The sequence below is a fragment of the Leopardus geoffroyi genome, chromosome A3 (genome assembly GCF_018350155.1).
Source record: "Leopardus geoffroyi isolate Oge1 chromosome A3, O.geoffroyi_Oge1_pat1.0, whole genome shotgun sequence".
Taxonomy (NCBI): domain Eukaryota; kingdom Metazoa; phylum Chordata; class Mammalia; order Carnivora; family Felidae; genus Leopardus; species Leopardus geoffroyi.
Window position 1 is genome coordinate 63,529,810 of NC_059336.1, and position 20,957 is coordinate 63,550,766.

The window sequence follows — 20,957 nt, forward strand, 5'->3', positions numbered from 1 at the left end:
ACTGTATCATGCTTTATCCCCTCGTCTCTCACTCACTTTCTGGTAACTCTTCAGATTTCATTAGGATGTCGAATGACTTCGTTATCACTTCTCTCACCAATGCCATGTTCTTAAGATCCCGACCTTCTTAATGCCAAGCTGCACCTGTAGTCACCTTCATCTTCCCATTCTCCAACCCCACCATTCCTTACAAGTACACTACTTCTAAAAGCTTCAATTCTAGCATCTCTTTCTAGAACCATAATCTCTTAGCCTATGAGCTCTCTTATTTTATTATTCTTCTATTTTTTTTCTAAGACCTTTGTTTTGAGCCATTTATTTTCTTTGAGATCAAAAGAGAGCATGGTAACCATCACTTGGCTTTTCTTCTTTCTTTATCCAGTCTGGATGACTTTCATTAATACTCATAGTTCTTTGGGACCCATAATTCCATGCATTCTTCAGCCAAACCCCAACATAGATCATTGCTGGTGTCCTGTCCACTTCCACATTGATCGTGAGCACATGGCTAGAAAACATCAAACAACCAGGTGTGGGCTAGAGCCAATATACATCCATGGTCTTCACCCTCAGGGCTGACTCCCTCTCCTTTTGCTTATCTTTTGTCACACACAAACCCTCCAATGCCCTACTCAATAATGTTCTTCACAACAAACTTCTATTTTATTGAGAAGATTAGAGGGCATCAGACATTATTCCTCCAAGCTCTCTCCCTGACAGACATTAAAAAAAAAAAAAATTTAATGTTTATTTATTTTTTAGGGAGAGAGAGAGACAGAGCGTGAGCAGGAGAGGGACAGAGAGACAGGGAAACACAGAATCCCAAGTAGGCTCCAGGCTCTGAGCTGTCAGCACAGAGCCCGATGCAGGGGTCACATTCCCAGACCGTGAGATCATGACCTGAGCCGAAGTTGGATGCTTAACCGATTGAGCCATGCAGGTGCCCCCCTGACAAACATTCTTTAATTTATTTTCTCCTCCTTTCCTCCAATCTCAGAATCTCATGCACCTTCGTAGATTCCGGTCTTGATTCCATATCAGGACCTTGGTATTTCATTTTTCCCTAGTTTCTTAAGGTCTCAATTTTTGTCTCTCTTTTTTGGTTTCTTCTTGCCTACATTCCTCCCATCTCAAAAAAAAAATATTAATTTGGGGGGTATGATATGATATGGTGGTTATGGGAAAGAACTGGAGATCCATACTGAAGTATTTTTTTTAAGTTTATTTATTTATTTTGAGAGAGAGAGAGAATGAGCAGGGGAGGGGCAGAAGAGACTGAGAGAGAGAGAATCTCAAGCAGGCTCTGTGCTGCCAGCCCAGAACCTGACATGGGGCTTGAACTCACAAACCCATGCTGCTGTAAACATTGGGGTGCATGTGCCCCTTTGAAACAGCATATCTGTATCTCTTGGATAAATACCTAGTAGTGCACTTGCTGGGTCATACAGTAGTTCTATTTTTAATTTTATGAGGAACCTCCATACTGTTTTCCAGAGTGGCTGCACCAGTTTGCATTCCCACCAGCATTGCAAAAGGGATCCTCTTTCTCTGCATCCTTGCCAATATCTGTTGTTGCCTGAGTTGTTAATGTTAGCCATTCTGACAGGTGTAAGGTGGTATCTCATTGTGGTTTTGATTTGTATCTCCCTGATGATGAGTGATGTTGAGCATTTTTTCATGTGTCGTTGGCCATCTGGATGTCTTCTTTTGAAAAGTGTCTATTCGTGTCCTTTGCCCATTTCTTCACTGGATTATTTGCTTTTTGAGTGTGGAGTTTGAGAAGTTCTTTACAGATTTTGGATACTAACCCTTTATCTGATATGTTGTTTGCAAATATCTTCTCCCATTCTGTCGGTTGCCTTTTAGTTTTGCTGATTGTTTCCTTCACTGTGCAGAAGCTTTTTATTTTGATGAGGTCCCAGTAGTTCATTTTTGCTTTTGTTTCCCTTGCCTGTAAAGATGTGTTGAGTAAGAAGTGTCTGCGGCCAAGATCAAATAGGCTTTTGCCTGCTTTCTCCTCGAGGATTTTGATGGCTTCCTGTCTTACATTTAGGTCTTTCATCCATTTTGAGTTTATTTTTGTGTATGGTGTAAGAAAGTGGTCCAGGTTCAGTCTTCTGTGTGTTGCTGTTATTCAACAAGGTATTGGAAGTCTTTGCCTCTGCAATCAGACAACAGAAAGAAATAAAAGGCATCCAAATCAGCCAGGAGAAGGTCAAACTTTCACTCTTTGCAGATGACATGATACTCTATATGGAAAACCCTAAAGATTCCACCAAAAAACTGCTAGAACTGATTCAAGAATTCAGCAAAGTTGCAGGATATAAAATTAATGCACAGAAATCGGTTGCATTCCTATACACCAACAATGAAGCAACAGAAAGAGAAATCAAGGAATCGATCCCATTTACAGTTGCACCAAAAACCATAAAATACCTAGGAATAAATCTAACCAAAGAGGTGAAAAATCTATACACTGAAAACTATAGAAAGCTTATGAAAGAAATTGAAGGCACAAAAAAATGGAAAAAGATTCCATGCTCCTGTATAGGAAGAAGAAATATTGTTAAAATGTCAATACTACCTAAAGCAATCTACATATTCAATGCAATCCCTATCAAAATAACACCAACATGCTTCACAGAGCTAGAACAAATAATCCTAAAATTTGTATGGAACCAGAAAAGACCCCGAATAGCCAAAGCAATCTGGAAAAAGAAAACCAAAGCAGGAAGCATCACAATCTCGGACTTCAAGCTGTATTAGAAAGCTGTAATCATCAAGACAGTATGGTTACTGGCACAAGAACAGACACTCAGATTAATGGAACAGAACAGAAAACCCAGAAGTGGACCCACAAATGTATGGCCAACTAATATTTGACAAAGCAAGGAAGAATATCCAATGGAATAAAGACAGCCTCTTCAGCGCGTGGTGCTGGGAAAACTGGACAGCGACATGTTCTGTATACTTTTTAAATGAATGCATATTCTGCTCTTGGGTGGAATTTTCTATACATGTCAATTAGGTCAAGTTGGTTAATAGTGTTGTTCAAGTTTTCTAAATCTTTAATGATTTTCTGTTCACTTGTTCTCTCAATTATTAAGAAAGGGATATTGAAATCTCCAGCTCTAATTGTGGATTCGCCCGTTTCCCTTTGCAATCCTATCAGGTTTTGCTCCATAAATGTGGAAGCTGTGTTATTAAGTATGTAAATGTTCAGGACTGTTATGTCCTCTAGCAGAACTGACCCCATTATCATTATAAAATGACCCTCTTTATCTCTGGCAGAATTCCTTGCTCTGAATTCTACTTTGTCCGATTTGTTTTTGTTTTTTGTTTGTTTGTTTTTTGCTTTTTTTTTTTACATTGGTATTAATGTAGCCACTCCAGATTTCTTTGGTTAGTGTTATCATAATATATCTTATTCCATTCTTTTAAAGAAAAACTGTTGCTATGAAGAGAATTGATATAATTCATGCAGAATAAATTTAATCATTTCTCACCTTGAATATGTCTTTTTTTTTTTTTTTTTTGCTTAATTCAGACATGCCAGCTCTTTATAAATGCAGCAGTTGACTCCCCTGCGATTGATTACCATATATCTCTAGCCCAGAGTGCTTTGCAGATCTGTCTGACACATCCTGAGCTACAGAATGAAATTTGCTGTCAGCTCATTAAACAGACAAGACGGAGACAGCCACAGAATCAACCAGGACCGCTGCAGGTATATATTGATACATATACATGCAATTTAAGACGATGTTGTTTTCCTCACTGTAAGAATGATACATATTCAATATAGACATTTCAAAACTACAAAAAGTATGAAAAGGAAAAGTAGCTATTAATATTTTGATATGTATTCTTTCAGGTTACTTATGTATTTATATGTTCCTATATAAATAAAGCTGTATGTGAGTATATTTATGCACACTCAGTTTTTCACATTACTAAAGTTGTAGTGTGCATACTACTTTTGTAAAACTGTAGTCTGTAATCATTTCCCCTATATCCTTCAATATTCTTCAAAAACATTAATGGTGTATTAATATCAATTGCTACACATTTAGGTTTTTCCGGTCATTTTTCTTATAACAAATTCCCCTATAGTAGACAACTTTGAACCTAAACCCTGTGTACAAGTCCACCAAATTTCTTTGAATCCATTTCTAGAATTTCCATATATCTTGAACAATGTTCAGTGTAATACTCCTTTAAATTCTTCCCAGGTAAAGAGTGGTATTTCATTATTGATTTAGGATACGTTTCTTTAACTATTAGTGCAGCTGAGTATATTTTCAGGTGGCTTTTGGTCACTGAAGTTTGCTCTTCCATGAATGCCTGTTTTAATCTTTGCTTATTAACCCCCTATTAACTGCAGGATGAAACAGAAATTTCTTACCCTCGCAAATAGTACTCTCAGGGGATCTAGGTTTAATGGGACTTGAAGCTTATCCAGTTTAAGCTTATACTATTACTAATGTGTTACTTTTTTTTAATGTTACTTTCACACATTTTAAAAGAACATAGGATCATGTAAATACACTCCATAGGGCCCTTTCCCAGGCCTTGGAGGGCCCATGCACGAGCAAGGTTGGAAGTTTAAGCTTCATTTGCATTGAGGGCCCTTCATAATCTAGCTCCTCTTTCTCCACTTCACTTTGTGCATCCTGCAACCAGCATACACTGAAAGGATAAACGCACCCCATTCTTCAGACACACTGTGCCTTTACATATCCTTCACCTTGAACCTGCCATTTTTACTGTTACCTGCATCCCCTTTCTCTCTTCCCACCCTGTAGACTTTACAGTCAGCCCAGGCAACATCTCTTCTGTGAATTCTTCCCTGACTCCCACAGTAGATAGTCATTCCCTCCATTGGTTATACTTAAAAAATTATGACATGGTATTAACCATGTTACATTGTAAGTTATTGTAAAATACATAACTCTTCTCCTAGACTGTAGGTAACTCAAGAGGACAGTACCTTTTTCCCCTTCTTTTTCATATAACATTCATAAAATGATTGAAAATATACTTAATCAAAAATAATAAAGGAGAAAAGAGAGTACAGGACAGAACAAAAGAAAAAACTAAATACAATCCTATTATAAAAAGATAATCTCTGCTAATATTTTATATTTGCCGCATATATTGGCCATATATATATATATATACACATATATATATATGTACACACACACACACATATATATATGGCCATATATATATACACATATAAATATATATGCATGTATGTGTGAGTAGATTGGTTGTGGTTTGGGGTATATGATTTTTTACTGTTTTTCAGTCTGTGTTTCCTCATAGCCAGTACTGTATTTCAATGAATGAGTAAATACATAAATGAACAAAAAAGGAACGATGTCCCTAATCTTTGAGTATGATGTCAAAAAAGACTACCCTATCTACATGGCCTTTGGTACCTTAGTTGTGGACAATAGCATATACGACTTAGATGGATTATGGAATGTGGAGGAGGTTTTATGTTTTTATATATTATAAATGCTCTAAGCAGATAATGTTGATGTGGAAGAAGCAAAAACATTTGGGGGCCAAGAAAGACTATCATCATCCCTTTCCTCATAATCTGTCAGTTACACTGATTCTCACGTGGATCTCTGACTGCCAGATGGTGTCTAACCTATGGTGCTTCTCTTTGCCCAGGGCTGGCAGCTCTTGGCTCTCTGTGTTGGGCTCTTCCTTCCCCATCATCCTTTCCTGTGGCTCCTCAGGCTCCACCTAAAGAGGAATGCAGATTCCAGGTGTGCAGAAAACTAGCCAGCTGAACCGTTTGTGTGGTCTCTGAAAGTCTACAATAAGTCATAAGTATTTAGTAACCTGTCAGGTATATTTGTGGAAGAAACGTGTGAAACAAAAGTGGGTACAGGAAGCCCTTGGTTACCGTTTATATGAGGCTTGGAAAATATTTCCTTTGTTATGTTAAATCTCTTACAGGAGATTGCAATAAGAGCTTGAAAAACTGACCAAGAATATTTTTTTTAATTTTATTTTTTTAATTTACATCCACATCAGCATATAGTGCAAAAATGATTTCAGGAGTATGACAAAGAATATTTTTAAGTGAAAAGTCCTATGTACTTTTCAGGGATGAATGACTTAGCATTAGTGGGTGCTCATTCAATAAAAGCAAGTGTTTTGTTTCCTTCATTTTCCCTGTGGCTACTTTTCTCTACATTGAATTCTTTTTTTTTTTTTTTTTTTTTTTTAATGCTTATTTACTTTTGAGAGAGAGACAGAATGCAAGTTGGGGAGGGGCAGAGAGCAGGGGAGACAGAATCTGAAGCAGGCTCTAGGCTCTGAACTGTCAGCACAGAGCCTGATGTGGGGCTCAAACTCATGAACTGTGAGATCATGACCTGAGCTGAAATCGGACGCTGAAGCCACTGAGCCACCCAGGCACCCCATCTCTACTTGAATTCTTTTATGTAGGAAAACTTCCCTGATGGTTTTCCCTCCCTTTATGCTTGTGTGTATTTGAATTACTTCAGAATTTTTACTCCCTTCGAAAAGACATCTAAAATCCAACTGTCAGAATAGCTTTCTTACAGTGAGACCCAGGGCACCCAGCCAAGGCTTATCAGGATCATTTTGTGCAACAAGTTCACGTTAGGTGCTTAAATAGACTCTGGGTCTAAAACAGACCAACACAATGAGACAAAACAACTTGGAAATAGTGGGAAAGTATTCCCCAATTCAGATTATATTTTGGAGACTGTGATCAAAGTTGTGTGACTTTATTTATTTGTTTGTTTGTTTGCTTATTTATTTTCATTTATTGAGTTTGTTTTTAAGTAATCTCTACACCCAACATGGGGCTTGAACTCGAGACCCCAAGATGCAGAGTCCCATTCTCTCCCAGTTGAGCCAGGCAGGCGCCCCAACATCATGTGATTTTAGTTGCAGTCACTGAAGAGCCCCTAGACAAAGGGTGACATTTTAAAGATTTTATTTTTACGTAATCTCTATGCCAAACCTCGGGCTCAAAGTCACACCTCTGAGATCAAGAGACACACACTCTACCAACTGAGCCAGCCAAGCGCCCCTAAAAGGTGACATTTTAAAGTCTGCCCAGAAGGCACTTCACAACACAAATATATTTGGAGGTATTATCAATCTGTTTTCATAAAAATTGTATGTAACAAATGAGGGCAAATAAGATCTCTATCCAGCTTTTGTATTTATTTACTCCAGAGGTTTTGTTTAATGCTTAAAATTTTTTACGAAGTGCATGTTTTATAGGGTAAAGAAAGAAAATACATCTATTTGTTTTTTTGGAGATATTTTTCCTACCTTGTTTAGCAGTCAAGCACTAACCTCAAAGGAGAACTCTGCTACATCATGTTTTTCCTGAGTTATCCTATACTATTTTTATACAATTATTTCCTTTGTGTTTGTTAATGCAATTATTGTATTTTGACTGTATAATGACTGGTAACTTTAAATTCATTTTGTGATGATAATAATACAATAAAGAGGGAAAATGCTTTGTGGGGAAGTTAGATTCAGTCAGTTGCAAAAGTGAAGAAACTAGAATTTGAGAAAAGTTGTAACACTTTAACAACTCAACTTTAACAACTTTTATCAAAAAGAAAAATTGTTGTCAAAATTAGCATAATACATTGTAACGTACATGTACCTAATGTATTAGGGTGTCTTAAATTTATTCCTAGGCTTTATCTTAAGTTGTATATTATAGGACAGAATTTGGAAAATATGCCATTTACTGCCAACGGTGCGTAGAAAGAACACAACAAAATGGAGACAGAGAAGCAAGACCCTCAAGGATGGAAATCCTTTCAACCCTTCTTCGAAACCCTTACCATCATTCTTTGCCCTTCAGTATCCCCGTGCACTTCATGAATGGGATATATCAGGTGGGTTACACTTTCTGGCTGATGAAAGCATGCTTGCTTAACCTTGAATCGTGCTTGTGTCCTATGTGGAACAGAGAAGTGAGACTGCCTACCTACCTTTGTCAGCAGCTGGCAGTGACCGTAAATGTGCAAATATGTTACGTCTTCTATCAGAACAGCTGAGTTTTGAAACCATTGTGCTAAGAAGGATTCAAACTGCAATCCACATTGAGCCAAATAAGGGAAGAATTTTACTGCCCTTACAACTCTCATGGAAAAAATCAAAAATACTTTGGTTGATGCCTTTCCCAACCAGTGTACTTGCTAGATGAGAAAATAATTACTGACAGTGAGTGTGTACAAGTTTAGTCTTTTTGAAGTCTCCAAATCTCAGGAATTATGTGGGAAAACTCCTCCAGGCCCTTCCAGCTCTCAGATATAGATGTTCGCTTATTACCTGAAGCAAACATGTTCCAAAGCTGGCAATTAGCCTTTGTAGCCAGAGTTTTTTTTTATTACAGAATTCAGATAAGTAACTGCATATTAAAGGAACAGACATTATTTATTTTTCTGTATTTATTCATTTTTAATTGAAGTGCAGTTTACACACAATGTTAATTACTTTCAGGTGTACAATATGGTGATTCGACATTTATATACATTACTAAATGATCACAAAGATAAGTCTAGTTACCATCTGTCAGCATACAAAGTTATCACAAGGATATTGACTATATTCCCTATGCTCTACTTACATTCCTGTGACTGTTTAAGCGCATTTCTTGTGCAATTTTTTTCATTTGCTTAAATATTTCATATTGTACTGTAGTTCTTGGTTTGCTTTTAATGGGTAGGCATGATATCTCTGCAAGATGTTTATAGCTGTCAAATGATCTTTGTATTTTGAATTCATGTCTGTTGGCTGAAGCCAAGATTTCTGAATTCTTACAGCAAGCTAGCAATTAAGATGACATTAATTTTCTCCAGTGGAGCTGTGGCGTGGGGGGGAGTTTAAGCATCTAGATAAATATACGTTATCATTAATCATGCATCAAATATAGCCTGTTTCTCCCTTAAATCCTTTTTGAAAGTTAAGTTTGAAATGTACATAGTTGCTTTTATTAAGAGAACAATGTTGTTATTCCTGCTTAGGTAGTTGGATTTGATGCGTCCACCACAGTGGAAGAGTTTTTGAATACTTTGAACCAGGATACAGGCATGAGAAAGCCAACACAGTCTGGCTTTGCATTATTCACAGACGATCCTTCTGGCAGGGATTTAGAGCATTGTCTTCAAGGAAACGTTAAGGTAAAGCCGACTCCTTTTAAGAAGGCAGACCCCACCAACAGCAAAGAAGCTACTTTTTGCTATTTGCAAAAGGCTTATTAGTTCAAGAGGTTTCAAAAATTATAAGTAATCTAATCTTCCCAATAAAAAAGGGTTGCGGGACTTTGTTGAAGTCCGTAGAATTCTTGACACAATCTGCACACACACATATTCCATGTTAAGATAGGGGAAGGATTAGTAATAGCAACAATGCCCCAACTAGTAGGGTAATAAGAGTGGACGTATGGAAGCTCTAATAAAATAGCTTTTTATTGTACTCATTCACAAGACAATACTTCTTTCTGCTGTTGGAGGAGCTGGGCTAGTCCCTGTTCACAGTGAACTTATGATTTGCTTCGGGAGGAGCAGCCTTATACACTGATAACCTTAAACTAGAATTGAAAGTGATAAATGTTTTAAGAGTGCTGTGAATATTCCACAGATGGAGAGATTAAGTTCAGCACGAGAAAATAAGGAAGAGTTGAACTGGACTTTGAAGGATGGGTAGAAAATGGACCTATGGAGATAAAGAACGAATTCCAAACATAAGGAAAATCACGAACGAAGATGGAAAATTGGAAGACTTTTAAAAACTCTTTCCTAGGTCATAGTAAAATGACACTAACAAAGTTTCCAGGTAGCAATGGCAACAGTTAGAAATAGAGAATATGGAACCATAAGGAACCTGATCAGAATTAGCCCACTTATTTTGCAAACAAGGAAGCTGAACCCCAAGAGCAAAAAATGATTTACCCCAAATCACACAGCTAGAACTGGGTCTGGACCCTTTCCCTACTTGATATGGTCCTTGATTGCTCTCGGGAGTAAGTGCCTTGTTACGGGGCGAAGGTGTCCCTATGATTCAAAGATGAAAGAATTGGGGCGGAATAGGAGAAGAAACAGACTCATAAGCAATAGCTGCCATAAGTTTAGAGGACATGAAATGTCAGTTCTTTCGTCAAACTATCAAAGCCCAGCTTCACTTGCAGGTCAACCTGTTGGGGCTTGAAGGGGTTCCACCGAATACTGTTGAAGTTCATACTTTGCTCATTAGGAATGTTGGTTGGTAGGTGTGCTACCATCCCCCCACCCCTACACCCCTGCCTATGTGGCTACATATTGAGAAATCTAGATAAGTGAATGTCTTTTTCTCCTCAGCTCCAGCTATGTCCTATTTAGTTCAGCAAATTCAAATGTAAATTTTGAGACACACATTCCTAGAGCACTGTTGTTAATAATTAGTCAAGAAGATAAACTAGCATTTTTGGTTGACTTGAGCTGAGTAAACGTTAGGGGCTTTGCTGAATAACTGCTTATCACATGGTTGTGAAAACTTTTATTTATAATTCTCTAAATGAACTGTTGAAAAACAAACGTTTATTTGGTTCCTGAAGAATTTTTATTCTTTCCCAATCAAAGAATCTTAAGACTATATTTGAAGTGTCTTTGAGATAACTTCAGTTATTCCAGTCTTCATAAACTCAGAAAGTGAAAAAGTTGCTTCTTCCGTGACTAAATTATGAAGTAATTCCTGGAATCTTCTTGTTTCTCATGTAGTCTTTCATTAAGATTCCTTTTTGAGTAAGAAATTCATGGCTACAGTCCAGAGTTAATGGGTGTCCAAAAGGATAAGTGGACCAAAGAGCAATTTATAATTAAATCTAAAACCAAGGGTACACCGGAGCTTAAAACAAATGGCTTCAGTCCATTTGGTTTGATCATATTAATTGGAAATTTTTCAGTTTGCAGACATGCTTGTCTTCCAGAAGTGCTGATTTAAAAATTGCTATAAATCCCCAATTTCCACTTCCCTTCTAGATTTGTGACATTATTTCTAAGTGGGAACAGGCTTCCAAAGAACAGCAGCCTGGGAAATGGGAAGGTACGAGAACTGTTCGTCTAACTTATAAAAACAGGTGTGTAATGCCGTATCCAAACACCAAAATATGTGTGTACCGTTACGCTCACATCATGCGCCTATGGCTTTCTATTGAATAGCCTTGCAAGTTACAGTATTTGTGTGTTCGTTTTTCTGTAAAAGGAAACTCTACTTCTCTAAGAAGAAACTGTCACATAAGATTTTGTTTCTAGCTCTAGTCTCTTCATGTCATGGATGGCTGTATTTTATAAAAATATGCATGTGGACAAAGATTAGAAAAAAACTATAAGAAAGAATAGCTTCTCTCTTAGGGTGGTCGGTACAAGGGTGAATTTTTTTCACTTTCAAAAATTTCTTTAACGTCACAATCTTTTCATAAAGACTAAATACTCAAATACCCTACTGAAGATCTGTAGTAAGAAGAAATATTTCTGGGGCGCTTGGCTGGCTCAGTTAGAAGAGCATGCGAGTCTTGATCTCAAGGTCATGAGTTCAGGTCTCATGTAGGGTATAGAGATTATTTAAATAATAAAAAAAGAATTTTTTTAAAAGAAGAAATGTTTCTGTTCACTCAGGTCTTTTAAGAAGTCACATACTCATATTCTCATTCTTTCAGATTCCCTCTTTTTCTCTCTGTAATTTTTGAGCTTCACCTGTAAGCCAGGCACTCAGCTAGATGCTCTGAATAAAGTGGTAACAGAAGCAGACATAAACACAGTCCCTGATCTTTTGAATTTATAGTCTAGTTAATCACACAATAACTCTAATGAACACATAATTACACACTAAGTTCTCTGAAAGAAAAGAATGTGGTCCTGTAAGAGCACACAGGAAGAGGCCTGACCTAGACTGGAGGCATCGGGAGACTTTGAGGAAATGATGTTTATGCCAGGGTCGGAAGGGGGCTGGAAGTGGCAGCATGGAAATGAGTAGAAAAGGATGTTCCAAAGCCTGTAGAGGAAAAGCTGCTTGGAGGGTTTCAGGAACTGGGGAAAAGCCAGTGGGCCTGGAGCACATATCTTCCCAACAGATACAGTTTTTTTGTAAGTTTATTTATTTGTTTTGAAAGAGAGCTAGCAGGGGAGGAGCAGAGACAGAGGGAGAGAGAATCCCAAGTAGGCTCTGCACCGTCAGCACAGAGCCCGACGTGGGGCTTAAATTCACAAACCTGAGCTGAGCTGAGATCAAGAGTTGGGCACTTAACCGACTGAGCCACCCAGGGGCCCCTAACAGACACAATTTTCATATACTTTGGCATATGATCAGAAACTAGATTTTCCTTGCTTCTTTTTTAAAAATATCTTCTTTTCTTCCATGTGTCAGCAGAAGGTAGTACTTAGTAAACAGTGTTCATTGACCAGGTGACAATTAATTGTACAAAAAAAATGAAAAGGTATTTTGATGATTTTATTTGGCTCTTATAGTCTATAAAATAAGGAATCTAAACTATGAGAATGAAAGAATTACTGGTGGAATTACTGGTGAAGTAGTTACTTCTTTCAGAGGCTTTTGAAAGATGGTCATAGGCCTAAAACTGGAATGTAAGAAGTAAAGACACTATATACGTAAAGAATGTGATAGCCTTTGATCCAATTTGGGATTTCTTTTTCTTTTTCTTTTTTTTTTTTTTTAATTTTTTTTTTTTTTTTCAACGTTTATTTATTTTTGGGACAGAGAGAGACAGAGCATGAACGGGGGAGGGGCAGAGAGAGAGGGAGACACAGAATCGGAAACAGGCTCCAGGCTTCGAGCCATCAGCCCAGAGCCTGACGCGGGGCTCGAACTCACAGACGGCGAGATCGTGACCTGGCTGAAGTCGGACGCTCAACCGACTGCGCCACCCAGGCGCCCCGGGATTTCTTTTTCTAATGATCGGTCCCACAGATATATCCATATGCATGAACGAGAGTATTCCAGTATACCCCAGTTTCTTCCTTGCCATGGATTTTATAACAGTGAAAGATAAGTGTTGGAAGGGACTTATATGTTTATTACTAGGGGAACGGTTAAATAAATGTGGTGCATTCCTATTGTAGACTCCTCTCCTACCGTCAGCCACTAAAGGCCACCCACTGTTTGAATGGATTCCTTTGATCTGAATAAATGGTGGTCATGAGCCATTGGAGCTTCTCTGTTTAGGCGCTCATGAACTATGGCAATTTGCAAGAATTCTGAGTAACAAGAAGGTGACTGTTAAGCTTTGATGTCTAAGGTTTTAAAATCCTACTTCCTGGAGATAAGCAGGATTACTTAGCTAATGGAAATCTAATAGGCTCTCCTGGAAGAACCCATTTCCACTGATGGTAGCCTTTATCTGTGGTCCTTTGGTGACTGGCAAGAATAGCAGGCTGGAAGACTTGGACTTTCCAGATGATTTTGGTTTAGTCCTATGGTTGCTGGAGCAGTTATTCTCAAAGAGAGGGCCCTAGACCAGCAACTTCAGGATCCCATGTAAACACATTAGAAATGCAAATTATTGAGGTGCCTGGGTGGCTCAGTGGCTAAGTGTCTGACTCTTGATTCGGCTCAGGTCATGATCTCAACAGTTTGTAGGTTTGACCCCCGTGTCAGGCTCCCCGCTGATGGTGTGATGTCTGCTTGGGATTTTCTCTCTCTCTCTCTCTCTCTCTCCCTCTCTCTCTCAAAATAAATAAATAAACTTAAAAAAAAAAGAAATGCAAATTATTAGGCACCATTACAGACCTACTGAGTCCAGCAGAATCTCTGGACATTAAAGAGTCTGTGTTTTAGCAATTCTCCAGGTGATTCTTACACATACTGACTTTCGAGAAGCACTGATCTGGAGATCCCCATTGCTGCCCTGTCTCTTAATGTTACCTTTTGTTGAAGACAGCCAGCTCCTGGACTTGACCTGCCATATATCTTTATGCAGAGAGGTTCAGGAATTCTCATTTGGTTTTATTGGAACTAAATGGAATTATTTCCATGTCTAAGACTATTCTTAATAATGTGTACCTTATGAATGCTTAATACATACTAATTCTGTCTGTGATAGCTATGGTTAGAACCCAAATTAAATTTGGATGAAATGCAGAAAGGTAGTTCGAAACAGAGATTAGAGTAATAATCCAAGTCTAGCAAATGGCACTAGAAGGGACAAAGAGAGTTGTGAATAATACATAATAAAGATTGATTGCCTTGTAAAAAAAAAAAAAAAAAAAGGTCCCATGACAATATCTTTGACATCAGAAAAAAACAGCAACTCAACCAAAAGGTTTAATTTTTAACAGAGGTCTGAAATGGCTGGCTAGCCACAGCTATGAGAAAGTACTATCCTTCTAAATATGGTTGCACTTTGCATATGTGTATAAATAGCTTAGACAATGAGCCCTAATTTCCAGTGACACAGAAGGGGGACTGGCTGTGACCTATCATGCAGCCAAGGACTCGATGCTTCATCTGTCAGGCAGCCCTGTAATAAGCGAACCTAGACACCAGCTCTCTATCATGGAATTTGTATTTATATTTAGTAAGTTATGGAATTTTAATTATTTAGATGCAGAGGTTAAAGATCTAATTAATAGCATTTGAACCTATTCTTACAGACAGTCCTTTGGAAACTAACATTTAAATTCTATTTATGCTTAAGCTGCTTGTTTAATTTGCTTTCTTACTGTGTATTTGAAACTGCAAAAGTCAAGACATGTTTTTAACAAACTGGAATCGGCAAGTGTCCTTCCCTGAAGAAAACAACTCTTCCTACCCCCGTTTATGAAATAAAAGATTATTTTCAGGGGCGTTTGGGTGGCTCAGTCGGTGAAGTGTCCAACTCTTGACTTCTGCTCAGGTCATGAACTCATGGTTCATGGGATGGAGCCCTACATCGGGCTCTGCACTGGCAGCATGGAGCCTGCTTGGGGTTCTCTCTTTCCCTCTCTCTCTCTGCCCCTCCCCCACTCATGCTAGCTCTCTCTCTCTCTCTCTCTCTCTCTCAAAATAAATAAATAGGGGCGCCTGGGTGGCGCAGTCGGTTAAGCGTCCGACTTCAGCCAGGTCACAATCTCGCGGTCCGTGAGTTCGAGCCCCGCGTCGGGCTCTGGGCTGACGGCTCAGAGCCTGGAGCCTGTTTCCGATTCTGTGTCTCCCTCTCTCTCTGCCCCTCCCCCGTTCATGCTCTGTCTCTCTCTGTCCCAAAAATAAATAAACGTTGAAAAAAAAAATTAAAAATAAATAAATAAATAAATAAATAAACATTTTTTAAGAAGATTATTTTCAGGGGCACCTGGGTGGCTCAGTTGGTTGAACGTCCAACTTCGGCTCGGGTCATGATCTCATGGTTCTTGAGTTCAAGCCCCACATCGGGCTCGCTACTGTCAGCGCAGAGCCTGCTTCAGATCCTCTATCCCCCTCTCTCTGCCCCTCTCCTGCTTGTGCTCCCTCAAAAATAAATTAAAAATTAAAAAAAAAAAAAAAAGACGATTATTTTCAGTACTGCTTTTTAATTCTTACTTTTTGGAGCATAGGTGAACATTCCCATCTCTGCCGCTTTAGCACCTGTATCCATTGGCTACTAAGCCAGGAAACATCTTGGCAGGTCATCTAGTTTATCTGATTTCTTCCAGCCATGTTTACACTAAAAAAATTTCCAGAATCGCTTTTTTGGGGGACAGAGACAGAGTAGGTCTTTGAAACTTCCCCGGGTGCCAGAGCTGTCGTGCCCATGTCCCGTCCTCTTCCACTTCCTGTTGGAAACAGTAAAGGCTGTTGTGCCGTAAAACAAAACAAAGCAAAACAGGGGCGCCTGGGTGGTTCAGTCAGTTAAGCATCTGACTTCGGCTCAGGTCATGCTCTCTCGGTCTGTGGGTTCGAGCCCTGCATCAAACTCTGTGCTGACAGCTCGGAGCCTGGAGCCTGCTTTGGATTCTGTGCCTCCTTCTCTCTCTGTTCCTCTCCCGCTCACACTCTGTCTGTCTCTCTCTCAAAAATAAAGATAAAAAAAATTGTTTTAAATAAAACAAAAAAATTCCGGAATGAAGGGACTTTTGTGATTCTGAAGACCTCTAGACAAGAACCCTAGTGATACAAGTAGTAATAATAATAATAATAACCATCATTTACTGACCACTTACCACACACCAGGCCTGGTGCTGAGCTCCTTGTATGCATCTTCTCATATAATCCTCACGACTCCCCTATGAGACCGGTATCACTATTATCTCCATCTTACAGGTGAGGAAACTACCCAAGACTACAGAAGGGGATTTTTCAGACTGTTTTGGCAAATAATTCCCATGATTGTCAATTCTTACTACCTCTCATTTACCCATTCATTCAGGAAACATCTGTTCAGTGTGTTCCAGTGCCAGACCTTGTGGAAGCCCTGGGGGTTCAAAGGTGAACAGAGGGTTCAAAGGTGTAAGCTTCTACCCTTTAGAAGCTTACAGTTTATAGGGAGAAACAGGCATGAAATCTTAGCAATGTCATTAATGCTGTAACAGAAACAGTAGAGCAGAGTAGTGAAGAATAGGGCCTCTGGAGAGAAACTGCCTGGGCTAGAATCCTGGCTCTCCCACTCACTGTGTGGCCTTGAGTAAGTCACTTACCACCTCTGTGCCTCGGATGCCCTCTATGTGAAATGGAAATGATGCCTACTTCTAGGGTTGTCTGAAGGACCGTATGTTGGCAAATGTACAGCACTTGGATCTAGCCACACAGTAAACGTCCACCAATATTGGCTCTTACCATGAATATAACATGCGTATGTACAAGACATTGTGGGACCATAGAGGAAGCCTTTGCAGAGTGGTGCTTTCTGAGCAGGTGACTTGAGATGGTAGCCATAGAGGCAGCGGCTGGCAAGGGGTGGGGGGTGGGGGGATCACAACTGCAGTTCAGTGGTGTTGTCCGTAGACCGTGGTGGATGGAGGAGTGATGGGAAGGTAACTGGAAGGTGAAGGCAAGCTGCCCCTTCAGTAAGTTAACAAGGGGAGGAGAAGGACGACAGTAGGATGTAAATTCTCCTAGGAACGAAATACGGAGACAGTTGGAGGCAAACAAAGGGTTTCCCCAGCAGCGCTGAGAGCCCTACCACGTTCAGAAGCAGTGTCCAGGGGTCAGAACTGGTCCTGAACATTTCCATCCCACAGTATTCCGCTTCCTGGTATCAAGTGAGGAGGTGCACATTTGCAGATACCCTGCTGTCTAACCCAGGCCCTGCCTGCAGAAGAGAAGCCCACTTCCTCTGCTGCAGGCCTCTTTGGGACTAGGGAGTGCCTAGAAGCTGGTCATTTTGGGGACACTCACATCACATTCCCCTGGCACCTCGTCTGTCCAAGACTGTGGATTTGAGTTTCTGACTCTTGATCATTTTTGTGACTCTTTGGTTCCTTTCCACATTCTCTCCAAGTCCTTGTACAGTCGTTGGAGTGCAAACTGTTTCTTTAGGGGCTTCAGTCAACGATTGTACGTATTGTCTTCCTATATACTTGCCCTGGATTGCTTTTCCCTTTTTGATCATAGTGTTTCATTTCCCCTCCCAGGTCCGTCTTTCCAGCATGCCAATAAGAATAGAAAATGCACTTTAGGTCTTCTTGCCCGCACCTGTTTGCATATCTGGTCCTTTTTTCCCTCTACCTTTATTATCAATTCAAACCTTTATTAAGAACCTTACTTAAACCAGAGTAAGACGTAGTTCTTAACTTCAAGTGTAGGAAATAAGCTATGCCAAAAAGAGAGGGCTTTCTTCTTAAACTTTATTCTCTTTGTTTTATATCACTTTGCTGATAGCATTCTCTCTCTCTCTCTTTTTTTTAAGTTTATTTATTTATTTTGAGAGAGAGAGAGAGAGCGCACAAGCAGGGGAGGAGCAGAGAGAAGGAGAGACAGAATCCCAAGCAGGCTCCACACCATCAATGCAGAACCCAATGTGGAGCTCGAACTCATGAACTGTGAGATCATGACCTGAGCCATGATCAAGAGTCAGATACTTAACTGACTGGGCCACCCAGGCACCCTAGTAGCATTTTGAATTTAGACTCCGTTTCTATTGCCCAGTCATAGTCTTCTGTGAGTTAACAGTTTATCATCATGCAGTCACAGATGAGTAGGGCTTAGGATTTGTTTTTTCCAGAGACCACTCTGAATGATTGCATGGGTTGGTGATTCCTAAGTGTGGTGGGTGGGAAGAATTATCAAAGTCATGGGAGGGAAGAGCTTTTCAGAGTCCACCCACCATGCTTCCCTGAGATTCCCTGCCAACAGAGATAATTAGTGTGAAAGATACCGTAACTGATGCCAGTGTCCTCTCCTGGAAGGGCGTGGGGAGGAAAAGGCTGAAAATCCACTTACAGCTAATTGGGCACATTCCTAACACATGCTGAATCTAAATCTCTCTTTTCCTGCCACTCTGTTGTCCTGCCAACATTCAAGTATAGCAGTGTATTGCTTACCCACCCCATCGTCGTAACATCTACAGCATTTATAGCACCCTGTGCCTGGTCTGCAGCCTGAAGTCAGAGCCCCCAGAGGTCTCCCGAATAGTGGAGTGGCATAGTGAATAAATAAAGAAGATCACTGAAATGCTGAAGTCCTCCTAGGCAAACAGAAGATATCTCCTATTTCAACAAGTAATAATAACCACATGTAAACTATGTTTGAGCTCCTAAAGATGCTTACCTGGATGTGGGGGGAAAAAAAGTTAAAATGTACAAAAAATATCTTTTAGACCCTCCAGAGAAAACTGCCACTCCCAATTTGATGTTGATTTTTTAAAATTTTTTAATGTTTATTTATTTTTGAGAGAAAGAAAGAGAGAGAGAGTGTGTGTGTGTGAGTGGGGGAAAGGGCAGAGAAAGAGGGAGACACAGAATCTGAAGCAGGCTCCAGGCTCTGAGCTGTCAGCACAGAGCCTGATGCGGGGCTCAAACCCATGAACCTCGAGATCACGACCTAAGCTGAAGTCGGATGCTTAACTGACTGAGCCACCCAGGCGCCCCTGATGTTGAGTTTGAATTCAGATCTTCATTTTTCTCTTCCGTGATATTTCCAAGGTATTGAGGAAAGATCATGAGTGTTTTGACAATTGCTTTTATACAGCCCATTGAATTGAAGGGTTACATCAGCATTCCTTACAAGAAAGGGCATATTTAATTTCGTTCAGTACCTTAGGTCCTTCCTCAGTAAAGGATTGGGTATTTTAAGGCAAAAAAAAAAAAAAAATAGCATAGAAGCATTCCTTAACCTCAAAGCAGCTTTTCCTCTGTTTGCTGGAAATATTAATATGAAACAGAAACAGAGATGGACTGAGAGTCATGCTCTAAGTTTGTATCACGTAGAGAACTACCTTAGGATAACCCTGTATCAGTCCCCTGGATTTGTCTTTCCTTTCTTTCTTTGTAAGAATACCATGTAACGAAAGATTTCCTCTTCTTTTAAGACTGTATTTCTCAATGCAAGCTCGCGGAGAGACTGATAGAGAAAAGTTGCTGTTAATGTATCAGACAAATGATCAAATAATAAACGGACTTTTTCCTCTGAACAAGGACCTGGCATTAGAAATGGCAGCTCTTTTAGCTCAGGTAACTTCCATGTTTTATAAAGTAATATTTTGTTAAACATAAGATCCTAATTTCTACATTGATTGAAGTATAGCAAAACAATATACCTTGTAATTCTTTAAATTCACGTTGCTGTGATTAACACCTTAAAACTTACAGGCATATAATTACAGTTTGACTCTGAATTGCTGACAACCACGGCGGTGATGTTGACTGAGACAGTATTCCTCGTGGAACCTGGTTTCTTAGTTATCTTAACAGTATCCCACTAGGCTCTGCATTTAGTAAAGGAATTTCAGTGTAGAGCTGCAGGGCTGAAGATGCCGTGCTGAAATCATTCAGTAATCTAATAGGAATGGGTCTTTTCGGGGCACCTGGGTGGCTCAATCGGTTGAGCGTCTGACTTCGGCTCAGGTCACGATCTCGTGGTTCGTGAGTTCGAGCCCTGCATCAGGCTCGCTGCTGTCAGCCTGTCAGCGCAGAGCCCGCTTCAATCCTCTGTCCCACTCTCTCTGCCCCTCCCCTGCTTGCGCCCTCCCAAAACTAAATAAATATTAAAAAAAAAAAAAAAAAAAGGAATGGGTCTTTTAAAAGACTAGAGCACTTTCTTTTATTTACCTATTGTACTGATAGGATTAAGTTCAGACGTTTATAAACACACGCAGAAATCAATAGTGACTTAATCCAAATAGAAAGGTATTTGTCTCTCACGTAGAGAGACAGGCAATCTGGCACCTCTGCGGAGTCGCCAGAGGCATGGGCTTTATCTTGCTCTCCATTCTTCTTTCCCTAACATGTCCTTTTCATGGTCCTGGAGATCTACCAGAGCTCCAGCTATTACATCAGTGTCCCAGGCATCAGGATGGAGGAAGGGCTGAAGCAGGGCATGCCTTTCCTCCTTTGAGAAACTTTCCAGAAGTTACCCAGAGAACACTTCCATTTATGTCTCCCTGGTCAGAACTTGGTCGTATGGCCTTGCCAGCCTACAAGGGAGACTAGCAAATATGGTCTTAGCTGGCTGGCAAGGAGCACAGCTCCTAAGTAAGTCCAAGGTTTTTATTACTCGGAAAGGAGAGAAGAGTCGTAAGAGGCAACTCACAGTCTCCACCACAAATGAGTCTGTGCACAGCTTAATTAAGGAACAATGTTAAGTCAACTCTGTGATACGTCATTAGGACAAAGGCTTAGATCTCCCGAAGTCTGTGGTCCTTGCACAGTGCACACCATCCCAGGACATCTCTTTATTTACCACCTGTGCGGGGGTTCCCAAATCTTTTCTCTCCAGTTCACTTCTCTCATGCACTCCTTAAATTTGGCCCGGCAGGAACCAAACTGTCT

The 20,957-nt window shown here is 39.9% G+C and overlaps 1 protein-coding gene across 8 annotated transcripts in view; it reads left to right on the forward strand.

Moving 5' to 3' along the window:
- PLEKHH2 (pleckstrin homology, MyTH4 and FERM domain containing H2) overlaps positions 1 to 20,957 on the forward strand; it is a 120,731-nt gene that overhangs the window by 80,519 nt on the left and 19,255 nt on the right. For 4 of the 8 annotated variants that reach the window (XM_045445876.1, XM_045445874.1, XM_045445875.1 and 1 more), the window contains 6 exons: positions 3,548 to 3,727; positions 5,689 to 5,786; positions 7,742 to 7,919; positions 9,051 to 9,206; positions 11,043 to 11,140; positions 19,499 to 19,640. In XM_045445876.1, the coding sequence (XP_045301832.1) occupies positions 3,548 to 3,727; positions 5,689 to 5,786; positions 7,742 to 7,919; positions 9,051 to 9,206; positions 11,043 to 11,140; positions 19,499 to 19,640 (852 nt within the window). Of the gene's footprint in view, positions 1 to 3,547; positions 3,728 to 5,688; positions 5,787 to 7,741; positions 7,920 to 9,050; positions 9,207 to 11,042; positions 11,141 to 18,497; positions 18,880 to 19,498; positions 19,641 to 20,957 lie in introns of those variants that run through there. The other 4 variants (XR_006703425.1, XR_006703426.1, XM_045445878.1 and 1 more) reach the window with 4 other exon arrangements.